This window comes from Chelon labrosus (assembly GCF_963514085.1).
Source record: "Chelon labrosus genome assembly, chromosome: 1".
Classification (NCBI taxonomy): Eukaryota; Metazoa; Chordata; class Actinopteri; order Mugiliformes; family Mugilidae; genus Chelon; species Chelon labrosus.
This window is the reverse complement of record NC_140337.1, coordinates 4,196,962-4,217,748: the sequence shown is the minus strand read 5'-3', so window position 1 is coordinate 4,217,748 and position 20,787 is coordinate 4,196,962. Positions and strand designations below refer to the sequence as shown.

Here is a 20,787-nt window from a genome sequence, read left to right as displayed (position 1 = left end):
CATCAAACCTTTGTTTGAACAACTTGGTGTACTTGATGATTGAGGCACTCAGCAGTCATTACCAGTTTCTAAGGGCCTGTTCAGACCTTGCATTAAGATCTGATCTGGGATATCTGATCACAAGTGACCAGCTTTAGGTATGCGTGTTCAGACCTGGCATTAACATGCGTCTCCAGATCTGATCTCAGTCTTGCGCCCTGTATGTAAATAAACCTGACATCATCAGGGGTGCAGTAGAATATTTCAACAGCTGATGTCTCTAATGGATCTCTACCGCTGCTCCAGAACCGAGAACAGAGCTGCTTTATGTGTGTGTCATGACTTCTACAAGTTATTATTTATTGATCTCCTCCCTGACGTTAGTTAGACCTGTACAAAACTCAGATTACAACTCCATCCCTGGAAGCTTCTATACACACCTAACCCTAACCCAGACCAACTCCAAATGTGATCAGATGCGATCTCTGTGCGTCCTGGGCATGTCCACACCTGTCTTTCACATGATCGTCTCACACAGATCAGATCTTAACCCAATGTCTGAACAGGCCCTGAGAAACATTTGTCGGCTGTATTTTAGTTCTGTTTCGCCACCTCCATGTTTCTGTCCCTCCTGTGAACTCAACACCTGACGTTCACCCCAAATGGAGCGAACATGCTCAGAGAGAACTGGATTTAATCCGAACAGAGAGAAACAATCAGATCAAGTGTTTACATGGTTATTATTATGCGCTGATTTTCTCAGTCTGCTTGAAAGTTCCTTCTCATCAGACCAGTCTGTTCTGATTGAGGTGGTTTTATTCTGATTACAAGGTAAACTAGAGTTTATATAAAAGTACTAACTGATACCAGCTCATCAATCGATGCCTGGAATCAGCCCAGAGCTGATTTCCTTCAAATATTGAGAGCTGGACTGCACCGATAAACAAACTGCTGAGGCTTTTCTCTCCTGTCACTCTGAGGCATGACTGCACAACACACTGAGGACTTCCTGACAGCTGTCATACCCAGAGCATGAGTACAGACATAATCAATAAAACGCATGGATCGGCTCTGACGCTGATACTGTAGACAGCCATGAACTGAATCTCCAAACAAAACATAGTTTATCATTCCATTAAAACGGATTAATAAGGTTTACATACTGTGGATGTGTCATGATCGTTCACCTGAGAGGGAACTGTTGGACTTCTGCTTGTGGAGCTTCTCCCTCTCCTTCTTCCCTTTAGGTATGATCTTCAGCTTCATACTGCTGCTGCTCTTGCTGCTGCTCCTCACCGAGTCCTGAAAACAAGCACAGATCATTGTTGCACACTCTGAGACTTGTTGTCAGCAAGGGCAGACGGGCTGCTACTAGTTAGGCCTTAGCGACAGAAGTGACACTTGGCCTCTTGTTAGACCGTGATAGTACAACGGTGCCTCTCTGACACAAACAAACATCCGCCCCCACCTCCTCGGAGCACTGCATGAGCGGGCAGATCCAGTGGATGTCGTCCAGCTTGTGGAGCTCGGCGCTGAGGCTGTTCAGAGTCGAGCGGAGCTCCTCTTCCTCTGGAGACTCGGACTGAGAAAAGAGGAGACAGCTCTTAGAGAACGTGTCATTAGAGCACGCACAGCTACAAATATTTTATACAATATTTTGCCTCGGAGACATTCTCAAAAACCATTCTCGGTCTATAAATCTGCAAAAGGCTAACATCTGTTCTGTTTTCCTGCTTTCTGAAGATGATGGACATCTTTCCACCCTGTTGTGCATACTCAGAGATGTGTAAACAGAGAACATCTGCTAATCTGTAAATGTGTCAAGCATTTCTTTCAAACTAATATTAATCTACATATTATTCTAATTTATTCAGTTTTGGCTGCAGCATTTATCTCTCTAAACATCTCGGTTCACTTCATCTTCTGGCTGTCATCACAGGGAACTCAAAGCTCTTCCTCATGCAGTGGTTATGATAAAATTAGCGAATGCCTAGCCCAGTCTGTTAAAACTGGAAAAGCGCTGTAAACATTTGAAAAGAGACACACAGAAAGGGAGATGGATTCTAAACCTAAACGACGTCATGCAGAGCTGCTTCTGCACAAAGGGCTATTGTTAAGAAGGTACATTTCCTTAAAGGGCGCTCAGCGCCGGAAGCAACCTGAACAAAGACAGCAGAACGGCTGAAACATGAGACGTGAGCAGGACACAAAACAGAAAACGGCAGAGAAGAGAGACGAGCACGAAGCTGGGGAGTTGTACCAGTAGTTTTCCGTCCAGCAGCATCCTGGTCTCAGCCTGCAGGACCTTGCTGCTGTTGACGATCTCCACCGCCGTGCTGCGGCTCAGACACTGGAAACACACAAATCAGTGGTCGCCATCATTACCAGAACCCAGGGTAAAACTAGGAAGTCTGTATTTGTCCTTCATTTTTCAGGGTTTAATCTTTGCATCCAATTTATAGATGTTTAAAAAGTACAAAGATGTACAAAGACAGTGACGGACTCTGCTGCAGAAAATGGATTTTCTGATAAAACTGAATGAATGACGCACAAAAATTCAACAGTAGAAGAATAAATAAGACATTAAATGAACAATTACATGGCTAAATATGTGCGGCATATTCAATCAGGGTACAATGAAATAACATTAACACAAAGTAACAGTTTAAAATGCCACTTTTCAAACCGACAAAATGAAAAACAGCGTCTCCAAAAAAACTGCTGCTGCAGAAAGCAACAGGATGAAAGCTTTAATAACACTGCATTTATATTATTCATCTAATTATTTAGTACTGTCTCCTTTTTTTGGATTGTGTACACACACTGCGTCCTTGAACTGACACCACTGATGCATTTTAGGCTGCGAAGTGAAACTGAGGTGAAGCGCGGGCATATTGCTGGAAGTCTGCACTCGTTATTTCTCCATTTCGTCAATCAAAGCGGCCATCTGTCCGTCCTTCTGTCTGTCCGCCTCCCCCTCCTCCCCCTTCTGGGCGTCTTACCTCAGGGCTGGACAGTTTGGCCTCGGTGAGCACCAGCGCGGTGGCGTTGACGGCGTGAGCCAACTCCTGCTCCACCAGCTTGTGGGTCTTGGCTGCCTCGCGGATCCTGGGGAGGACAAAGGAGGAAATCATCGATCTGAAAGAGCTATGTTTATTGTTTCGACAAGCCGAACGACAAGAAGGGATTATTTCAGCCTGTTGAGGGGACTAAAGCGCTCCGTTAGCCCACCTTTGAGTTCAGTTTGGACTCAAAACTCATAAATCTGCCCCCAAGACAAACACCTCCACTTACCGGTTTTCATTTCAAACCTCACAACAATTGTTAATGTCTCAAATTAAGTGACGGTGGTTGGAAAATTACAGAGTGCGCGACTTCTACTGCGTTCTCAGATCATTGAATCTCTTTACAGCAGAAGCTCCCTGCGTGACTGCTTTGTGGGGTTAGTTCACAGGGCTAATTAAAATATGCATCATCCTTGAAAGGAATGCAGTCTGCTGACGTATCTGAAAACATCACAGCGAATCCGAGAAACTGCGGGGGGGGGACACAAGTTGTTTCTAAATGCCAAAAGGAGAAATAAAACTACGAATGAGCGCAACACTGAAAAACTTAGCAAACAGGCCAGTTAATTGCAGTGGGATGAAGGAATCCCATAATGTGGAGAAAAAGTCCCCCTTTACCTCTTTAAGCTCCTCACACACAAACACATGACTGAACAGGAAGTGCGTTGATGGGCTTGCTCTTATGTAAGGGTTGTGTCATCATTTTAACAGTAAACCGAGTCAAGACAAGGAGAGAAACGTGTCACATACTTGCTGATGAGCGTGTCGGCCACGATGCCCAGCTGCTGGACCTGAGCGCACTCCTCCTCGGTCAGGTACTCCATGGACTGCTGGGAGTTGAGGCGGGGCCTGGACGAGCGGTAGCTGTCAATCTTCCTCTTGTCCTCCCATGACTTCAGCGTGCTCTCGAACGCCTGGTTGAGCCAAGACGGAGAGGACGGTCACTTTCTTTCTCGTCGGCGCTGGCCAACGTGTTCAAACAAACTAAATTCATGAGCTTCCTGCTTCAATGAGTGTCTTCAGGTATTCCGTGCTTGAGCAGACACAAAATACAATCGGAGAGACAAGAAATCTTTTTATCTGTAAAGCTGTAGGAGCAAAGAAAGAGAAGCGTTTTATTACCTCTATGTCTGAATTTAATATTAACCGCGCCTCAAGCGGCATCCAGCGGGGACGTCGTTTACCTGAGATATAACTGTCACCGTTTCACTGAATGAAAGCCACATTTAGGAGGATAAAACCAGAGAGCCTGAGTTATTCTCTCTCCGCGGTGCTCAAGGAGGGAAACCATGGAAACAAACTGCCCAAATGCGCTTGGCTCATGAGAGCCCTTAAAGGTTTGAGCAGCGCAAAGAGAGAACAAACACAGTGGGTATGGATTTGGTTTGAGAAATCCTGAAATAGAAAGAGCCAACAGCGCGGCGTTGAGAGCTGGAGCCTGAGAGCCGAGAGCGGATTTTCAGCTGCAATATTTATGAAAGGACGAGTATTTCATGCCGACGCCATTTTTCTTTCTTGATCCACAGTTTTTCCACATGCACACGGTCAATACAGACATATGTTGCGGGTAATATCTGAGTAGATTCTGTGTTTGCGCTTACTCTGTCTCTGGTGAGCATCTGCGCGCGGTTCTTGTGGATGATCTTGACGATGCCGGGCGGCTGGATCCAGGCCTCTCCGTCCACCTGCACGGGAACCCCTTCCTCCCCCAGGATGGTGATCTTCACCTGCCGGCACTGAGAACGCAACAGAGCAGAAAGCAGAAGCTGTCAAGATGTTTTGTTTATTTTTTATGTTTTGCTTCTTCCCCTTTTTTTTATTATTTTTAACTAATTTTTTTTTTATTATTCAACCCCTTCAAACTGCTGCTTTCTGTTTTAACCACGACTCACGTTGGAGCCACATGCTTTTTTCACCACTAGTGAAAACCATAGACTGTATAAAGATGGATGACGGAACTGCTCCTCAAAAGTGAAGCTTGGTGGAGCTTATTATAGGTCATAAGCTCCACCTCCTCCATGTTAGTGGATGGGACTTGGGCCAAACTAAAACACTGAAATATATGTCAAATATATTTTTTTCAAGGATTGTTTCAGTCATTTTAAGTAGTTAATATAATGTTGATGCATGTTCAAGTGTCCATTTTTAGTTATTTGACGCTATAGAAACAGGATGTGACATCATGATGACTACCAGTTGCCATGCCAACTGCCCCAAGAAGCGGTCCCGTAGGACTGTGAGAGTAGGAAAAAATTACGGCTCCACGTGGCTCCACTCCCGGACCTACTGAGCAGACTCTGGCTCCAAACTTGCCAGATGGTGCCGCCTGTATCCCTGGGAAACTAGTTTCAGTTTGACCAATACAAGGAAGTGGGGTTGCATTGTCCATATTTATATACAGTCTATGGTGTGAATGCAGAATCAGGATACTTGCTTAGGCTATGACGCAAGGCTCACCGTATAATGCTGTATTCCGACAAGCACGTCCACAGATGTGTAACTACCTAAATTTCCTTCACAATGTCTCCGGCAAGAACGGAAAATTCACCCTGATTCTGCCTCAGTCAGTTCAGTGGTCGTACACATCAACTACTCTCTGATACCTTTTCTTTGTTGCTCCAACATGAGATGCTCAGTAACAGTCACCATTGTGTGAAGTAAATGACAACAAACTCAAGTATCTGTGTCATGCATCTGTGTCTGGGTGCAACGACATTAACTGACTATATTTGCTGCTGTGCTATTTATTTATTTTTTCTGGAAACTGAGCCTTTTATCTTATAAAGTTTTACATTACTCAGTAGTTTTGTGTTATTTTGACCACAAATACGAGCTTTCTGAAAGTTTGGAAATGCGCGATTTATGCTATGGCGAGACATCTTGTATCATGTGACTGAAATACTCCAGATGTTTTAGCATTACTAATAACTTTATGCATTACTGATGTAAAGTCTCGTGTAGTATGGCTTTAGGAGCAGAGCTTCAGGGATGCTAATAAGAAGACAATTAATGTGTCATTGCTTTCTGCAGCAGCTTGTCAAGAGGTAAATAAATCCAGGAAAATCCTTCGAGTCGAGTCGTTCACCACTGTAACACGTAGTACCTGTTGCTAGGCATAAAGCAAGCTTAAGAATGTTAAGTACTTTAATTTAATGTTGCAGTTATCACTGAGGATAAAAACCTCAGCAGAATCTACAGCCAAGCTAACAGCTCTGAGGCTTTGAGCTGAATACTAACGTGATCACTCCATCATGAGGATGTGTGGAAGATATAAAGTTTAAGAGAGCACCACTAACTCAGAAGCTTTCCAGAGTATAGAAAGGAGATAGTTATTTCCTAAGCGTGTAGGTGTGTGTTTCTTACCTGCGCGATGCGATGGTGCTGCAGGTTGATGACTCTGGACATGGCCATCTGCATGCTGCCAAACACAGCCACCACCTCCAGCTTCTTATCATCAAATGACGGAGCACCGAAGTTCTGGAGGAACAAAGTAAAAAACCATCAAATGCAAAGTGAGACTTCTTTTTTCTTAAGTTTTTTGAGTTAAGATGTATTATTCTTTATTATTTCTTTTTGAAAGCTGCACCACGCTCACATTATCCTCCTTGGTGCCGCCCCAGAAGTTGATGCCGCCTGCATAGCTAGGGATGTTGAGAACAGCCAAGCCCTGCAGACTCGGCAGAGACATGGCAACCCCGTCGCACTGCGGAGGGGAAAGAGAGGACGTTTGAAGATGGAGGAAAAACAGCTGAGAGCAATCTGTTTCAAAAAAACAGATGCAGACACATTTTTTTTTTTCTTATATTTCTCAGAGTGTGTCTGACCTCGAGCTGAACCCTTTGCTCCAGGTTCTTGTACGTCTTCTGGACCAGCTCTTTGGTGCCGAGGACTCCGTACCACATCATGTTCTTGGTGCGACTACTGCGGGAGGAGACGGGAAGAAGAAACCAATCAGCACTGAGCCTATACCGCACTGTCATTGATGATAATGCTACTTGAGACGAAGGCCCTGTTCAGACCTTGCATTAAGATCTGATCAGGGTGATTCAATCATGTAAAAGACAGGTGTGAACGCCCCCAGGACGCATTGAGATCGCATTTGAGGGATCCGATCTCTGACCACGTTTGGATGTGGTCTGGATCACATATGTCCACATGTGTCGGCATTCCTTTGGTAGTGTGAACACAATGTGCCCTGAGTTCCATTAAAGACCATCTATACTCAATAGGGGTGCTCCTGCGAGTTTTGCCTCAGATATTCTGTCCTTGTACCTGTGAACTAACTAAAAACTAAATGAATATAAGTAAAGTATTGAAAGTAGCAACGTGTGTGTCAAAGTCATGACACACACACATAAAACAGAGCTGTTCTCGGTTCTGGAGCAGCGGTAGAGATCCATTAGAGACAATAGCTGTTACAATATTCTACTGAACCCCAGATGATGTCAGGGTACAGAGAAACTGAGATCGGATCTGGAGACACATGTTAATGCCACACACGTACCTAAAGCTGGTCACTTGCGATCGGAAAGCCCAGATCGGATCCTAATACAAGGTCTGAACAGGCCCCAAAACGTAGTTCACGGTTTGAACATTCGGTTTCTACAGTGGAGGGCTGGAAATACTTCAAAACCCATGAGCCTTAGCTGCTGTTACCATGGGAAATAAGCCTGTCAGGCTTATTTTCAAATGTCAGCGGTGATATGTTGTTGAATCAAGTCAAGAATTTACCCAAAATTCAAAAGCAGCCAATCTTTAGCTTTGACAGACAACAGTTTAAGATTTCCACAATGTACATTTATTTATAGCTGTTAATTGTCAGTTATGGATTAAAAAGATATGTAACTCCTAAAGAAATCATCTTGGTCCAGAAGATGAAGGCCATCATCTGAATAGAAAATGGACAAACCTGCCGTCTGTACATGGATTTCCAAAGAGTTTCCAATGAACACATTATGCTCCATGCTCACCCTCTAATAAGACATATTATACGTTCAACACTACAATTTGTTCAATAGGAGAACTTCTCTGCGGACTCATTAGAATCTGATTTGTGTTCTCTTTACCTGCATTTTTTGGGGTGCTCGTCTCTCTTGTTGTTGAACTCCAGGGAGATCTTGGCGTCCAGGCCGATGCCGAAGTAGTTGTTCATCACACACTTCTCTGAGCATTGCCTGCAGATACACACCGTGTAAGTCTGTATGTTAATGCACGGTGATGCACAACGTAGCAAACTCAAATCAGAGGGGCACACACAAGCAGACTTACACAGAGTCCTCGTTGAAGGTGACGGTGTTGAGGCTCTCTGGTTTCTCCAGGACGATGGGCGAGGTGGGACTCAAGCCTCCTTGACCTGGACGGATTTGAAAGTTTTTAAAATACTGCCATAGTCCTTTTCTACTTGTATCCTTACTGAGATGAAACTAAAGGGACACTTACGTGGCTCAGCATCCTTCAGCTCCTCACTATTTTCTCTTTTGATAGAGGACGAGGACGACATCCTCTGGACCTGCGTGTGTCTGTTCTGCTCGTCCACCACTGAAGCGATGAAGAGCGGTGAGCATTCAGACGTTACATAAAACGGATGAAGAGGATAAAGGTCACTCTTGCCTTTCTCTGCCTGCTCGATGATCTGCCTCAGGGCCTTCTTCAGACTGTTGGCCCTGAGCATCAGCTGCTCCTTGGACCGGTATGTTTTGCCCTCTGACCCCGACTCGCCGCCGCTCTCTCCGGGGCTCGAGCCGCCGCTCTCCTGGCTGGGCACTGAACCTGCTGGCACCACCTGGATGGAAACAGGAAATGTCATTGAGTTTCTGTAAAACGTGTAGTAAAACTGTAAACTCCACAGATTTCTCCTAAATGACTATCCCCATAAACTATCAGATTTTATGTACGATGGAAGCCCTGCGGCATCACCAAAGTGTTACCAGAAAAGATCTTACCATTCATAAACCTTTACTACTGCTGCTGCTGTTAGGGCATAATCTTGTGGTTTTGTTTCTGACAATGATGAGCAGCAGTTAATATTTCTTTAAAAGCTGAAATGTTCAGGGTTATGCGGATATCCATCTTTTATTTATCCATTACCAAATACACAAGGAGCTCTGAATCACAGCTTAAACCCAGCACACTTCCTTTTTTTATTGAGCCAGAGGTTGAAATCATGCTGACATTTTGAGGGCTGCGCTGTTTGCTTTTAAAGCACAGACATCAATCTGAGAATAAGAGACTCCACAGGGAGCGGAGATACAAAAAGCTACACGACGCTGTGTTGTTTGGCTCCTGCGAAGAAACATGAGACGAGTGCATAAGCCACTGTTTCACAAGAGCCCGCGTAAAGGATCAGGTTTGACTGGCTGAGTGGGGATTTAGAAACACTTTATCTTATCTCTTATCTCTCAAAACAAGCAGATAAAGAAATAAAGTAATGGTTTGGGATTAATGTGCCTGGACTGTTGGTTTGTGCACGAATGGCCAAATAAAGAACCTTGAACCTTGAACCTTGAGACATATAGAACCCAATCAAACAAATAAAACACAAATATTACACTTGTGCGTTTGTTTGTTTTTCAGGAAAGTAAGCCAACATTACATATCTGTGAGGTGCAAAAGTAAGTGCACTTGTAAGACTACAAATTACGATTCTTTTAATCAATGTGTTGAGACTCAGGTGTCGTTCAGTGCCCTGCTTTGGCTTTAAAAATCAGGAATTTGTCCCAGTCTGATCTTCATAACACATTTGTGTAACTGTGTATGATGTCAAAGACCAAAGAGCGTTTTGACTGAAGCAGTTCCGTATTGAGGAATGGGCAAAATCCCTCCCAATCGCTGTAGACGACTGGTCAGCAGTTACCGGAAACATTTACAGTAGTTGCAGTTAGTGCAGCACAAAGGAATCACACTGGATACTGACACTTGTCATATTCTAACATTGGCTCGTTTCCCTAAATAAACAAATACACAAACATAATATTTCTGTTTTCATGTTTCAGGATCTTTCAGGGAAAATTCACTGATGCTTTTTTTATGACGAAATGTAGAAAATTCAGAGCGCTGCAAATACTTTTATATATTATAATTTTATTTTATTTTTTTAAATAAATGCAAAAAAAATTTTTTTGTTCCACTTATATCATCCTTTCACCCCTTAAAACCTCCTGCCATGGCCCCTCAGAGGGATCCCGACGCTCAGCTTGTAAACCATAGTCAGACATCAACACTGAATCAAACTGTCAGTAAACAATGTCGCATTTTCCAAAGTGATCCAATCTCACTTCACTCATGAGCTGGGTCGTAACACCTTTTTTCAATCAGTGCGTAAAACTTCACTGATTGCTTTGACTGTATATTGATTGTGATGGCTTATGTTATCATTACCTGTGCTTCTGCTTCTTCACTTAAGGCCTTGACGAGGGAATCAAGCTTTTCGTTCAGCAACGCGCACTGAGAACAGAGAGAGAGGCAGACAGAGAGGATGAGAGAAAGAGGTTTTTATTGTTTATATTGCCGCTTTGCTTACTGCACAAATTTGGAGATACAGGACAAACTGATGCTGGACACAGCTCCTAAAATCTCATATGGCCCGGCTGCAGGAACATGTGAACCCAGTGTGAAATCAATATGCTCTTATTTTGAGACTTTTATTTCAAGAAGTTAATGGCGAATATCGTGCCAGACACCAATAGAGGAAAGGACGGATAAAAGGGACTGATGGCACAATCACAGGAAGGTTTGGTGGAAGCTCAAGAAGCATTTTTTTTCAATCTCAGTAGTAAATATTTTGTTGTTAGATGTATTCGTACTCACCAGACTCATAACTCAGTACTGTCATATTCCAATAATGTCAGACTGGTGCTGTTTGTACATCTGTGGTTAGAGTGCCAACAGAAAGTGCTAATAGCCAATCATGTTTTCATGATTGATTCAAATTAAATTAGTCCAAAGCTAATTCATATTCTGTTTACTGTCATACAGTGGAAAAGTGCAAATCAGTACTAAAACAACACCTGAATTATTGATTTATCAACTAATGGTTTCAGTTCTTACAAAAAAAGAAGCTAAAAAAGCAGTTCTAAGCTATCTTAGCTGGCTTCACTGTGTCCATTTCAATATTTCACTTCCTGTTTGCCCTGTTGAGAAATTCTATTCACTCCAGCGGAAAAAGTAAAATGACAGAAGTGATGAAAACTTATTTTTTCATCTGCTAAACAGAACTGGAATAACGCTATTGAGTAACTTGCAAGTTAAAGGCATTTCAAAACTGGACACTTTGCTTCATGTTACCTGGTGGTTAGCTTGCTTGCTAAGTGTTAGCCTTGGTGTCTTCTAGACGGCAACAGTTGGATAGCAGCGCTGCTCTCATGAATTACGGCCGATGTGACCGCGTATTTAAGACATATTGCGTGTTCTTGACTTGGATATAGGCAAATTTTAATGTAGGTGTTTCACCTCTTCCTGCTAGCTTAAGCTGCTAAAAGAGATAGTCTGGACTCCTTAGCGTTGTTTTCCTTGACCAAGTTTGACAAGCCCAAGTCCCACAGGAGTAGATGTGGCTCTACATGATCAATACTTCTTGTACATCACTTAGAGCTTAATAAAAATAATAAAGTGGGTTTAATGTGCGACTTTTTTCCGACTCAATGCTTCCTTTAAATTTAACAAATACAAAACAAGGACCACAAATGGCTTAGAACACTAAAGGAGGGAGTGAACACTGAACCTTCAACTACATTTTGCACTCTCTCCATTATGTACGCACACCTACACTTGCCCACTAGTTACTATTACACAAGCTCTTACATAACACACACACACACAATTGCACACAAGCCTTTTACCTTCTTGGCCATTGCATCGGCCTCCTCCTTGTTCTCCGTGGCTCTCTCGTACGCCTTCCCCACCTCCGCCACGAAATCGTTCACCGTCCCACACAGAAACCTGACGGACAGCGGGGTGAATATGATTAACATTGAGTAGTGAACCCATTACATGGCTAACATATTTCAAATTTTGGTGATTCACTACGATGGATATTACACACACATGCTCCCATTTCATTGCCGCCTACCTGCCTGTCAACTACATCGCCCCCACGCAGTCACTATTTACTCACAGTTGTTACACTGCTGCTGTATGACTCAGCAGGGAGGCTTCTCCAAACTCACCGAGCACTCATGCATTTAGAAAATATTGACAATAGCTGGAAAGCTGCATTAATACCTGATCCTCAATTTTTGAAATAATGCTTGCCCTCTCCTACAACTGTTTTATCTTCAAATTACGTACTACGTCATTCCAGATGTTTAATTGCACACATTTTTAAATTATATGTTTTTTCTGAATGCTGTTGAATATCATGCCAAGGAGAGGTGGGAGGAAATAACAGCAGAGAAGGAGAATTAATCAATCATAGCTCAACAGCTGCAGGTGGCAAAGCATTGTTAGAAAAGTATGACCGATCAATGCAAGGCCATTTTGTTCTGGTTGGAAATTTGCAGTGCTGCCTCTGAAAACACTCAAAAACTAGTCCACCAAAGTCCTTAATTGTAAAGTTATACTTTAAAGAACAGGCTATATTAGAAAAGATTCCAAATGACCATTTATGTGATAGGATGTTTTGAGTGGTTATGACAATGATCTATGCGTCCGATCCTTATCTAGGTCTTTTTAATGTTAATTCTCATTATAGTCTGAATTTAATACAAAGATAAAACTTGGCATTCATTATGAAGGAAATTTAAATCATTGAGCAACTTAGGAACATTTTCTTCCTCACATCCAAGATCGGGCACTGTGGCAAGGGGCTAATCAAGGAATTCCAGGCATCCCTTCCCTAGCAACACAATCCAGTTCTTTCAGTTCTTCCCAGACCAAACAAGATATGTAATCCCTCAAACAAATTCTCGATCTACCCTAGGGTCTCCTCCTTGATGTCTGCACTCAGTAAACCTCCAAAAGGAGGTGTCCAAAGTGATCCTCACCAGATGTGTGAACCATCTCAACTGGCCCCTCTCTATCTGGATGTCTGAGTTCCTCACCCTATCTCCAAGACTGAGTCCAACCACCCTGCAAACTCATTTTGTTCGCTTGCATCTGGGATGTCATTCTTTCGGTCACTACCCAAAGTTCATGACCATAGGTGAGGGTTGGAACGTAGATCGTTTGGTAAATCAAAGGTTTTCTCTTAGCCCAGCTCCCTCTTCAATGTGACGGTCCGATACAGTATTAATGGTAAAAGGGAACCATCAGAGTCTGACAGTAGCCTTACATTACTTAATGATATTTTAATGACAACGCATTTGTCACAATAACCTGGGTATTAACAACTGGCAGCACTATAAATGAGGTATGTCTCAGTCATCCAAGTCATTCTAAATCTAAAAAATAAGCTGAAACAAGGGAAACTGGACTTGCAGGGTTCCTATTAAAAAAACAACAACAGTCTTTTAGAACTGGAGAAGCTACTTGGAGGAAACATCTTCAGGAAACCCACAAGTCCAGTTGCCCTTGTTTTAGCTTGTTTTTTGTATATGAAGCAAACACTCAAGCAACATCTACGCCAATGCCTCTTTGTACTCTTTGCAGTCTCTTGGAGCCCACTTGATGCGGCTATATTCAATAATTATATGGCATCATTGGGCAAAACTCCAAAATAATATCTCAGCATAATGTTAGTGAGGAGGTTTGTGAGGAAACTAGACCTGCACCTCCTCTTGGCTCCGTATTCAGGATTTAGAAACTCTAGCCCTTGAAGGGAGAATTTGGCCCTTCCTATTGGCAGTTCCACAAATGGAGATGTACGTACACACATCCCTTCAGATGGTGGAAAGGGCATAAAATCCTGCAGGACGAGTTTCTAGTCCAGCATCAGCATCTGCCTACACCGACAGGGAGCTACATGTCTCAAAGGTTTTTCAAAGAGAAAGTCTGACAAGATATGCGAGGAGATATCTGTCAATATCTGAGAATAGTTTCAGAGATTGAATTCCAGCCTTCTGCTGGACATATTTTATTTTCCTGTTACATCTTTATTAGTAATGGTTTGTTAGGTTGTGTGGCGGTGTTGAATGGTGCTAATGGTTCAGGCTTCTGCTGATCGTAGCTCCAGGTTGCATCAGTGGCCAGCTCAGTTTCACGTTTATGTAGCTAGCTATAACACTGAGCAACAGAGTGTCATCTCAAACAGCTTTATAAGCCCAGACGCTTGCAAAGAAAACCGAGTAATTCTCATACAACAGCACTGGCGTCATAATCCCAGATGCTTTGATCCAGCTTTAAAAGACTGTGAAAGAAAGGGGGAAACACTGCACTTCTCTCAAATTCTCATTTTGTCCCTGAACTTCTGTCTTTTCATGTACTGAGCTTTCTCTGGACTCTTAAAATCCCAGGGTGCAACTTCTAAAATTCACATTTCTTTCGCCAACAGCACTAGTGTCATGTTTCCAGCGTGACCTGAAGTCCCTGAGGTGTTTCGAATGCGCTGCAGGTCAGAACTACAATCGGAGTCAGTTTAAAAACACATGCAGAGCCGATAGTGGAGAAAAGTGCCCTGTAATGGCTGCTACTCTTTCCCCAAAGGAAGACTACTAATGTGCTAATGCACTGAGGATGACCCCTAAATACTGATTCATCCGTCTCTTTCACTCAAAGTCGAGAACCCACTCGCACACTTAAGTGTATGTGTGTCCTTAGGATGAGACAGGAAAATCAATACCCGCTGAGCAGACACTCACTCGTCCCCCGTTATGTGTCTCTTCCTCTTATCATCCTTCTTCTCTATTTCGCTTCCCAGGTTTCATCCACCCATCTTTATTATCCATTCTCTTCTCATCTACTTTTCTCTCCTTTTTTCCCCTTGCCGTTTTAAAAGGCATTCATGGCACGTACTTGGCAGAGGAAATGACGTCACTGTGTTTGTCCGAGTCTAGGATCTTGGCGAGGTGGGAGGCCACGGAGTCTGCATACTGAGTGATGTGGACCTGAGAAAAGGGAGGGAGAGACTTTGGAGTTATAAGAAGAACAGGGCAGAGGCTTGGTTTTCAGACCGTTTCGTTAACAAAAACCAGAGAAACATACACATACATGTAGTAAAACCCTCGTCAAGCTGAGTTCGCTACGCCTGGTCTGTGCTATGAAACTGGGCCATTGAAACTTTTCAGGAGGAAATGGTCATCAGGTTCCTTCTGCTAACCAGAAGTTAGGCTGATATTAGTGGAAAAAATGTATGTAAGCTAAGAGGAACTGAAAATAAAATGTATTTTTATTGTTTATGAGGGAGTGTGGAAGCCTTTGAAAATCTCTGAATGTCTGTTACATAGGAAAATATTATCATCTAAAAATTTGGACCTTCTTCCTAAAGGAAATACATACCCCCGGAACAAATTCGCCTTCAATGGTTTTACAACACCCTCTTCAGAGACCATTATGACCACCTATCCTAGCTTCTACGATCTATTCATGTTCCAGTTTACAGGCAAAAACCCAGCCCAATTAAAATCTTTCTTCACGGAGTTCCAGAAAGCCAAGATTGTGCAACATAATAAGTGAACCAATCCGAGGTGAGAGCTGGTCTACGCAGGTGAAGGATCATGGTGATTTCAACATGTTTAGCAACCCAATCGGTGGCCAAGAGGCAGTGCTCAGCTTGAACTGAAAAAACAGCGCTGCCCTTCATCGATGTCTTCACCACTCCCCGCGGTTTCGGTCTGATTGCTTTGGCCTCCACCTGCCAGGCTCAATTGATTCTCAGTGGACGCTTTCCAAAATAATTTCTTGGAGCTTGCAAAAGCTCGCTGGCTTTTGTGGATACAATCTGTTGAAAGGAGGACGGGCTCTTGGACGCCCTGCAACGCGCTTTACCTGCAGAGGGGAATCGAGGCTGTCGTCTTCCTTCACTATCGGGGTGTGTTTATTGGTGGTGGGCACCTCGTATGTCATCACGCTCCATCTAAAAGACACACACAGCGAGCGCCTGGTTAAGAAGTTTATTAGCAGCTTATCTCCCTGGGAAATGAGAAACAGAAGCATTCATTTCCTCTTCTATTCAACATTATTCAATAACCTGGAGTTAAGGACAAACAAGTGTAAACGGGAATGTCATTTAAACCTAATAACATCATTTTATCAAACATTTAATTCATTTTTTTAAAAAGACTTCACTTAAATAAAAAATATCCCCGAATTCTGCTAAAAAAAACCTGGAGGAAGTTGATATTATTCATTATTTTCTAGAGTTACTTGAATATCATTGGCCCTTTTCAGACCTGAGTGATCTGATCACAAACGGGCAGCTTAAAGTACCGGCGTGGACACAGCCAATTCAAATTGGATGAGCATTCGGAGGTGAACTGTGACCCATTTGACGACATTTTCAGAAGGTGTGGCCACACAACGTGTTCTGGCCACATCGAGGGATCTTCCACTGACATTCTACTCTACTTCATAAGCTATGTTCACACTTCAAGCGACAGCATTTACAAGCGAAAGTGTCCAAGACAGCATGGGATGTCGTCATCCATTTAAAAATAAACTGGTGATTCAACTGCACGTGAAAAGATGAAGCTTTCATTTGAAGAGCATCACGCAGTTCCAAGAATTGGGTCTCAGCTTGTAGTTTCATACTGACGGCTTCCATTAAAAATCTGATTTTTTTCGCCAGTAGTGTAAAAGCAGCATGAGTCAGCAGCTGAGGGGAAAACACAGAGCAGCTATTATGACTGATGGCCTGCTGTGGTTTATCGTGTTGACTATGCCGTGGCGCACGCACAAAAAAACACAAAAAAAAAAAAGTCGTTCATGGTTCTGAAACAACAGATAGCGATTCATTGTTTTGACACAGCTGCTCTTTGCACACTGCTCTACTACGCCCCTAATGATATTTATTGTAGTCACAACACATGTATTTAAAACCGACCACTTATGATCGGATCACTCAGGGTGTACACTGGTACAAAGTCTGAACAGGGACATTTACTTGAATGACAAAAACATTCTCATCCTTCACTGCAAAACATTTTAAATTTAGCTTTGTTTGTCTTCTTTCAAGTCTCAGCGCTTAATAGGAAAATGATTTATTGCCATGGCATTTTTGGCATGCTGATAATAAACACTGTTATCACCTGCCTACATCCATCATCCATATATAGACGGAGCCGCTGCAGAGTGAGGAGGATGATGGAGATCACGATAGGGAGCGGCTGATGTTACACATGCAGTCAAGTATGTACAGTCAGTTTCACATTCCAGCAAACGTCGGATTTTTACGAGGCTACGGCAAAACCTGTAGAAAGACTACGCCGTGCACTGCATAAAACCCAGGAAGCTGTAAAAGGCTCGACTGAGTCTGCATACCTACATGTCACATTCCACTGATGTCCACTGTATGTATGAATGTAGATGTGGATGTAGAAATATTTTAACAGGTTAGGATGAAAACGTATGCGTACTTGAATGAAATCGTGGGCAGACATGGAGTGAAGCCTCAGTTTTTCTGCACTTCTGAAGACAAAATATGCCAAAAACATTGTTGATAAAGGTGAAAAGAGGTGTCTTCAACATTGTCAATCTCAGCACTGGTTGATTTTAGGTTTGTCCAAACAAAGACATTTTGGAAACAGCGACCATTAGCAGCCAATTATCAACTAAAGCTGCTTCATTTTGTGCTTTGAACTTACTTCTAACATTATGAGTCTTTTCCAGATGAATAAACAGAAATGAAAAGCCCGTAGTACCTTTATCCAATTACCCATATTGCTTTTACTGTTGCTAACTCCTGTCTTGTGTCCTTTAATAAAAACGAAACAGATCTAGTTGTCATTTACTCATTCCTTTGGGATTTCCTGTAACTCACTTAATGTAGACTAGTGTTTACCGGTAAAAGCATTTCAGTCCTCAGTTCACAGGAACATGACAGGAAACTAAAGCCCCCAAAGGAAACACAGACAGGGGTTTGACACCTCTTGTTAAGCAGAGTTTATACCTCTGCGGGACATAGACGCCGTAACCTATGTACGTAGCCATTGCCGGTGCAAGCCATTTATACTGGTGCACACAGCAGTCTGGCTCGCTCTGTAAAGGCACCACCCACATGCTAGTAGTGTCTTTTTTGCCAGTCGGGTTCATCTTTGTTTCTACTTCCTGCTTCACTTTCAACAATGGCGACTGAAACTTTTGCCGAAGACGAGTCATACAAATGTTTGTATCTCCGAACATCCTCAGTTATCCTTTCCTCAATCTGTTCTGGATCTTTATTAATCCAAAACAATCAATTCGAAAATTTCGGAGATGGAGAAGCAGCCGGAAATACTAAAGCAGAAACGTGGGGAGGTGCGCGTCCGTTACGGCGCTAAGGTGTGTGCAGCCTCTGCGTCGGCGTCTGCGTTGTTGCCGTAGCCTCTGCGTCAACTTAACGTGGAAGTCTAAACCGCCTTCCCCTCTGGTCTTACCGGTCCAGCATTTTGGTGGTGGCTCTCTCGAGCTTCTCGAGGATCTGCAGCAGCTGAGCGTCGTCGTCGCAGAGGCCTCCCCAGCCCAGAACACGAGCCAGGTCGTTACCTGTGCCCAGAGGCAGAACGCCGAGCTGACACTGTAGAGACACAGTAAAATTAGGGTTAGGGTTCACCAACATTAGATCTTTATCCTTTTTTTGTCCATTACATGGAATTTGTTCTCTGCATTTAACCCATCTAAGCGAGCACACTGGGGGCAGTGGGCAGCTGTGCAAAGTGCAGTTTTTATTTTTTTTAGACGCTTGCTCAGTGCACCTCGCGGCCCTAAAGCTGCTTCTTTAACCACTAGGGCACGGCTCCATGATTACCATGATTATACTCACTGCAAAATTTCACACAAGAGTACTAAAGGTCAGAGGCTTCAGCGCTTCAAGTCACAAATATGCAAAGTTGCTTACCGGAACCTACACCAGTATCTGACCTAACACTGTTGATGACTTCATCCCGCACTTGGGGGCGTATACTCATTCTCTGTCCAATGAAACGCTACCTGGAATTTTCACGTCCCTACTTCTCTCCTTCGCCAGCAGCCCTGTATGGGTGGAGCCTGGGCAGGCCACTGAGAGCTGACCAATCAGAACAGACTGAGTTTTTTGGACCTCCATTGCTCTGCATTTAGATGAAATACTTAAACATGCATAAATCTACCAGCACTTTGCTGAGCACTACACAGGGACTTCAATCTATTTAGTTTGATGTGACAAACTGAATCAGACTGGTCAGACATGGCATTTATTTATCTGAATTAAATTAGAATAAAAATGTTCCATGACATTCATTAATGTAGTAGACTCATTCCACTCATTCCTCAACCCTCAACATATTAGTCAGATATTAAATATTTAGCAGCTTGGTGATTTCCATTTATGACACAAGAGTCTGTAAACCCTAGATGAAACAGGTTTTATCTTAAATTCTGCTAGATTCTCCACAGTTGCTTTGCACATCAGGATTATATCACCATTCCCTCCTCCCTCCTCCTCCACCTCGTCGCTCTCACCTGTTTATGGAGGTTGAGTTTATCCAGCTCTGAAAGCACCCAGCCCACGCTGCCATCTCCTCCGCACACCAGTATACGAAACGTCACGAACTTCTGGAAGAGGCGCAGGCTGGGAGGATAAGAGCGAGTGGGACGGGATGGGAGGATGAGGACAGAAAGAGGAGGACACAAAGCACAAAATGTCACAGGCAGGTGGCAGAATTACAGTACACTGCATTAAATGGGTCATGGTGAACTCGAAAAACACCCACGAGCAAAGCTATCATTTAATTAACTACTTTACTTATTTCCATCAACTGTGAACAAAATAAACCTCTTCCCGGGTTATTTGTAATATGCCAAACTGCTGCAATAGTTCAGAAAAAAATCTCCAAGTACCCAAGCTCCGGCCCTCCGTTCATCATGTCAAAAACTTGAGCTGGGTTGAGGAGCTGCTTGAACTTGCGGAGGAACTTGACGCCCTGGTTGTCGCCGCTTTTGGAGTTGACCAGGACCAAGAGAGGGCTGGAGCACGACGCCGAGGTGGCCTTCCAGAAGCCTGAGAGGAAGGTTTGTGAATAAACAAACCGAAAAGGCTTAGAATGAATTTACAGCTAACAGATTCAGGTTCAAATGTTGCAGTTCAGGTTCAGAAGGTTGTATGTGATGGATGCCGGAAGCTAGGTTACAAGAAATCACAAGGAAATAAGAAAAATGTTGTCCAAGTTTTGTCGAAAATATTATGCCTTCTTTAGCATGCTAAAAATTTTAAATATATATTTAAATTCATGTCTATATTATGATCATAATGAATCAAGGGGATTAACCAAGTATCAGTGTCAACAGAAAAAAGCTAAGGTTACCGTTTCACAACATCTGCATTCAAAGGACCTTTAGCTTTTAACCTACTGTTAATGCAACGCTAAAGGCTGTTACATACTCCGCAAGAAGTTTGACGTCATTTTGTTCTCGCAGCCTTCGTTTGGGAGATCTCGCAGCTTGTTCTCGACACATCAACCGGGCAGAACTTTTTTTTCGTGGGGTGTCTGGCAACTATTCTGTGACTGGTCAGAAATTGGAGTATGTGTGGTCAATGTGGAAAAGCGGAAATGCTAGCGGCCACTCTGTGAGCCCCCGGATGCTAATATTCGTAGTATGACCACTACTGGTCATCGGCATACTGTGTGTGAGTGCTTGCTGAATGAATGGCGCGATCCAACGGACACAGTCGTCAAAATGACTGGACAACTTCCGAAAA

At 43.2% G+C, this 20,787-nt stretch overlaps 1 protein-coding gene across 2 annotated transcripts in view; it reads right to left on the bottom strand.

Moving 5' to 3' along the window:
- LOC311489817 (diacylglycerol kinase eta-like) overlaps nt 1–20,787 on the bottom strand; it is an 81,765-nt gene that overhangs the window by 4,696 nt on the left and 56,282 nt on the right. The window contains exons 11-29 of one of the 2 annotated variants that reach the window (XM_084547105.1): nt 19,929–20,088; nt 19,551–19,659; nt 18,488–18,627; nt 15,903–15,990; nt 14,931–15,022; nt 11,882–11,981; nt 10,422–10,487; nt 8,484–8,826; nt 8,313–8,397; nt 8,111–8,218; nt 6,869–6,965; nt 6,640–6,747; nt 6,408–6,521; nt 4,646–4,780; nt 3,795–3,958; nt 2,982–3,087; nt 2,240–2,329; nt 1,448–1,561; nt 1,143–1,281 (exon numbers count right to left, since the gene is read on the bottom strand). In XM_084547105.1, the coding sequence (XP_084403231.1) occupies nt 1,153–1,281; nt 1,448–1,561; nt 2,240–2,329; nt 2,982–3,087; nt 3,795–3,958; nt 4,646–4,780; nt 6,408–6,521; nt 6,640–6,747; nt 6,869–6,965; nt 8,111–8,218; nt 8,313–8,397; nt 8,484–8,826; nt 10,422–10,487; nt 11,882–11,981; nt 14,931–15,022; nt 15,903–15,990; nt 18,488–18,627; nt 19,551–19,659; nt 19,929–20,088 (2,348 nt within the window). In that variant the 3' untranslated portion in view covers nt 1,143–1,152. The remainder of the gene's footprint in view (nt 1–1,142; nt 1,282–1,447; nt 1,562–2,239; nt 2,330–2,981; nt 3,088–3,794; nt 3,959–4,645; nt 4,781–6,407; nt 6,522–6,639; nt 6,748–6,868; nt 6,966–8,110; nt 8,219–8,312; nt 8,398–8,483; nt 8,827–10,421; nt 10,488–11,881; nt 11,982–14,930; nt 15,023–15,902; nt 15,991–18,487; nt 18,628–19,550; nt 19,660–19,928; nt 20,089–20,787) is intronic. The other variant, XM_084547104.1, reaches the window with a different exon arrangement.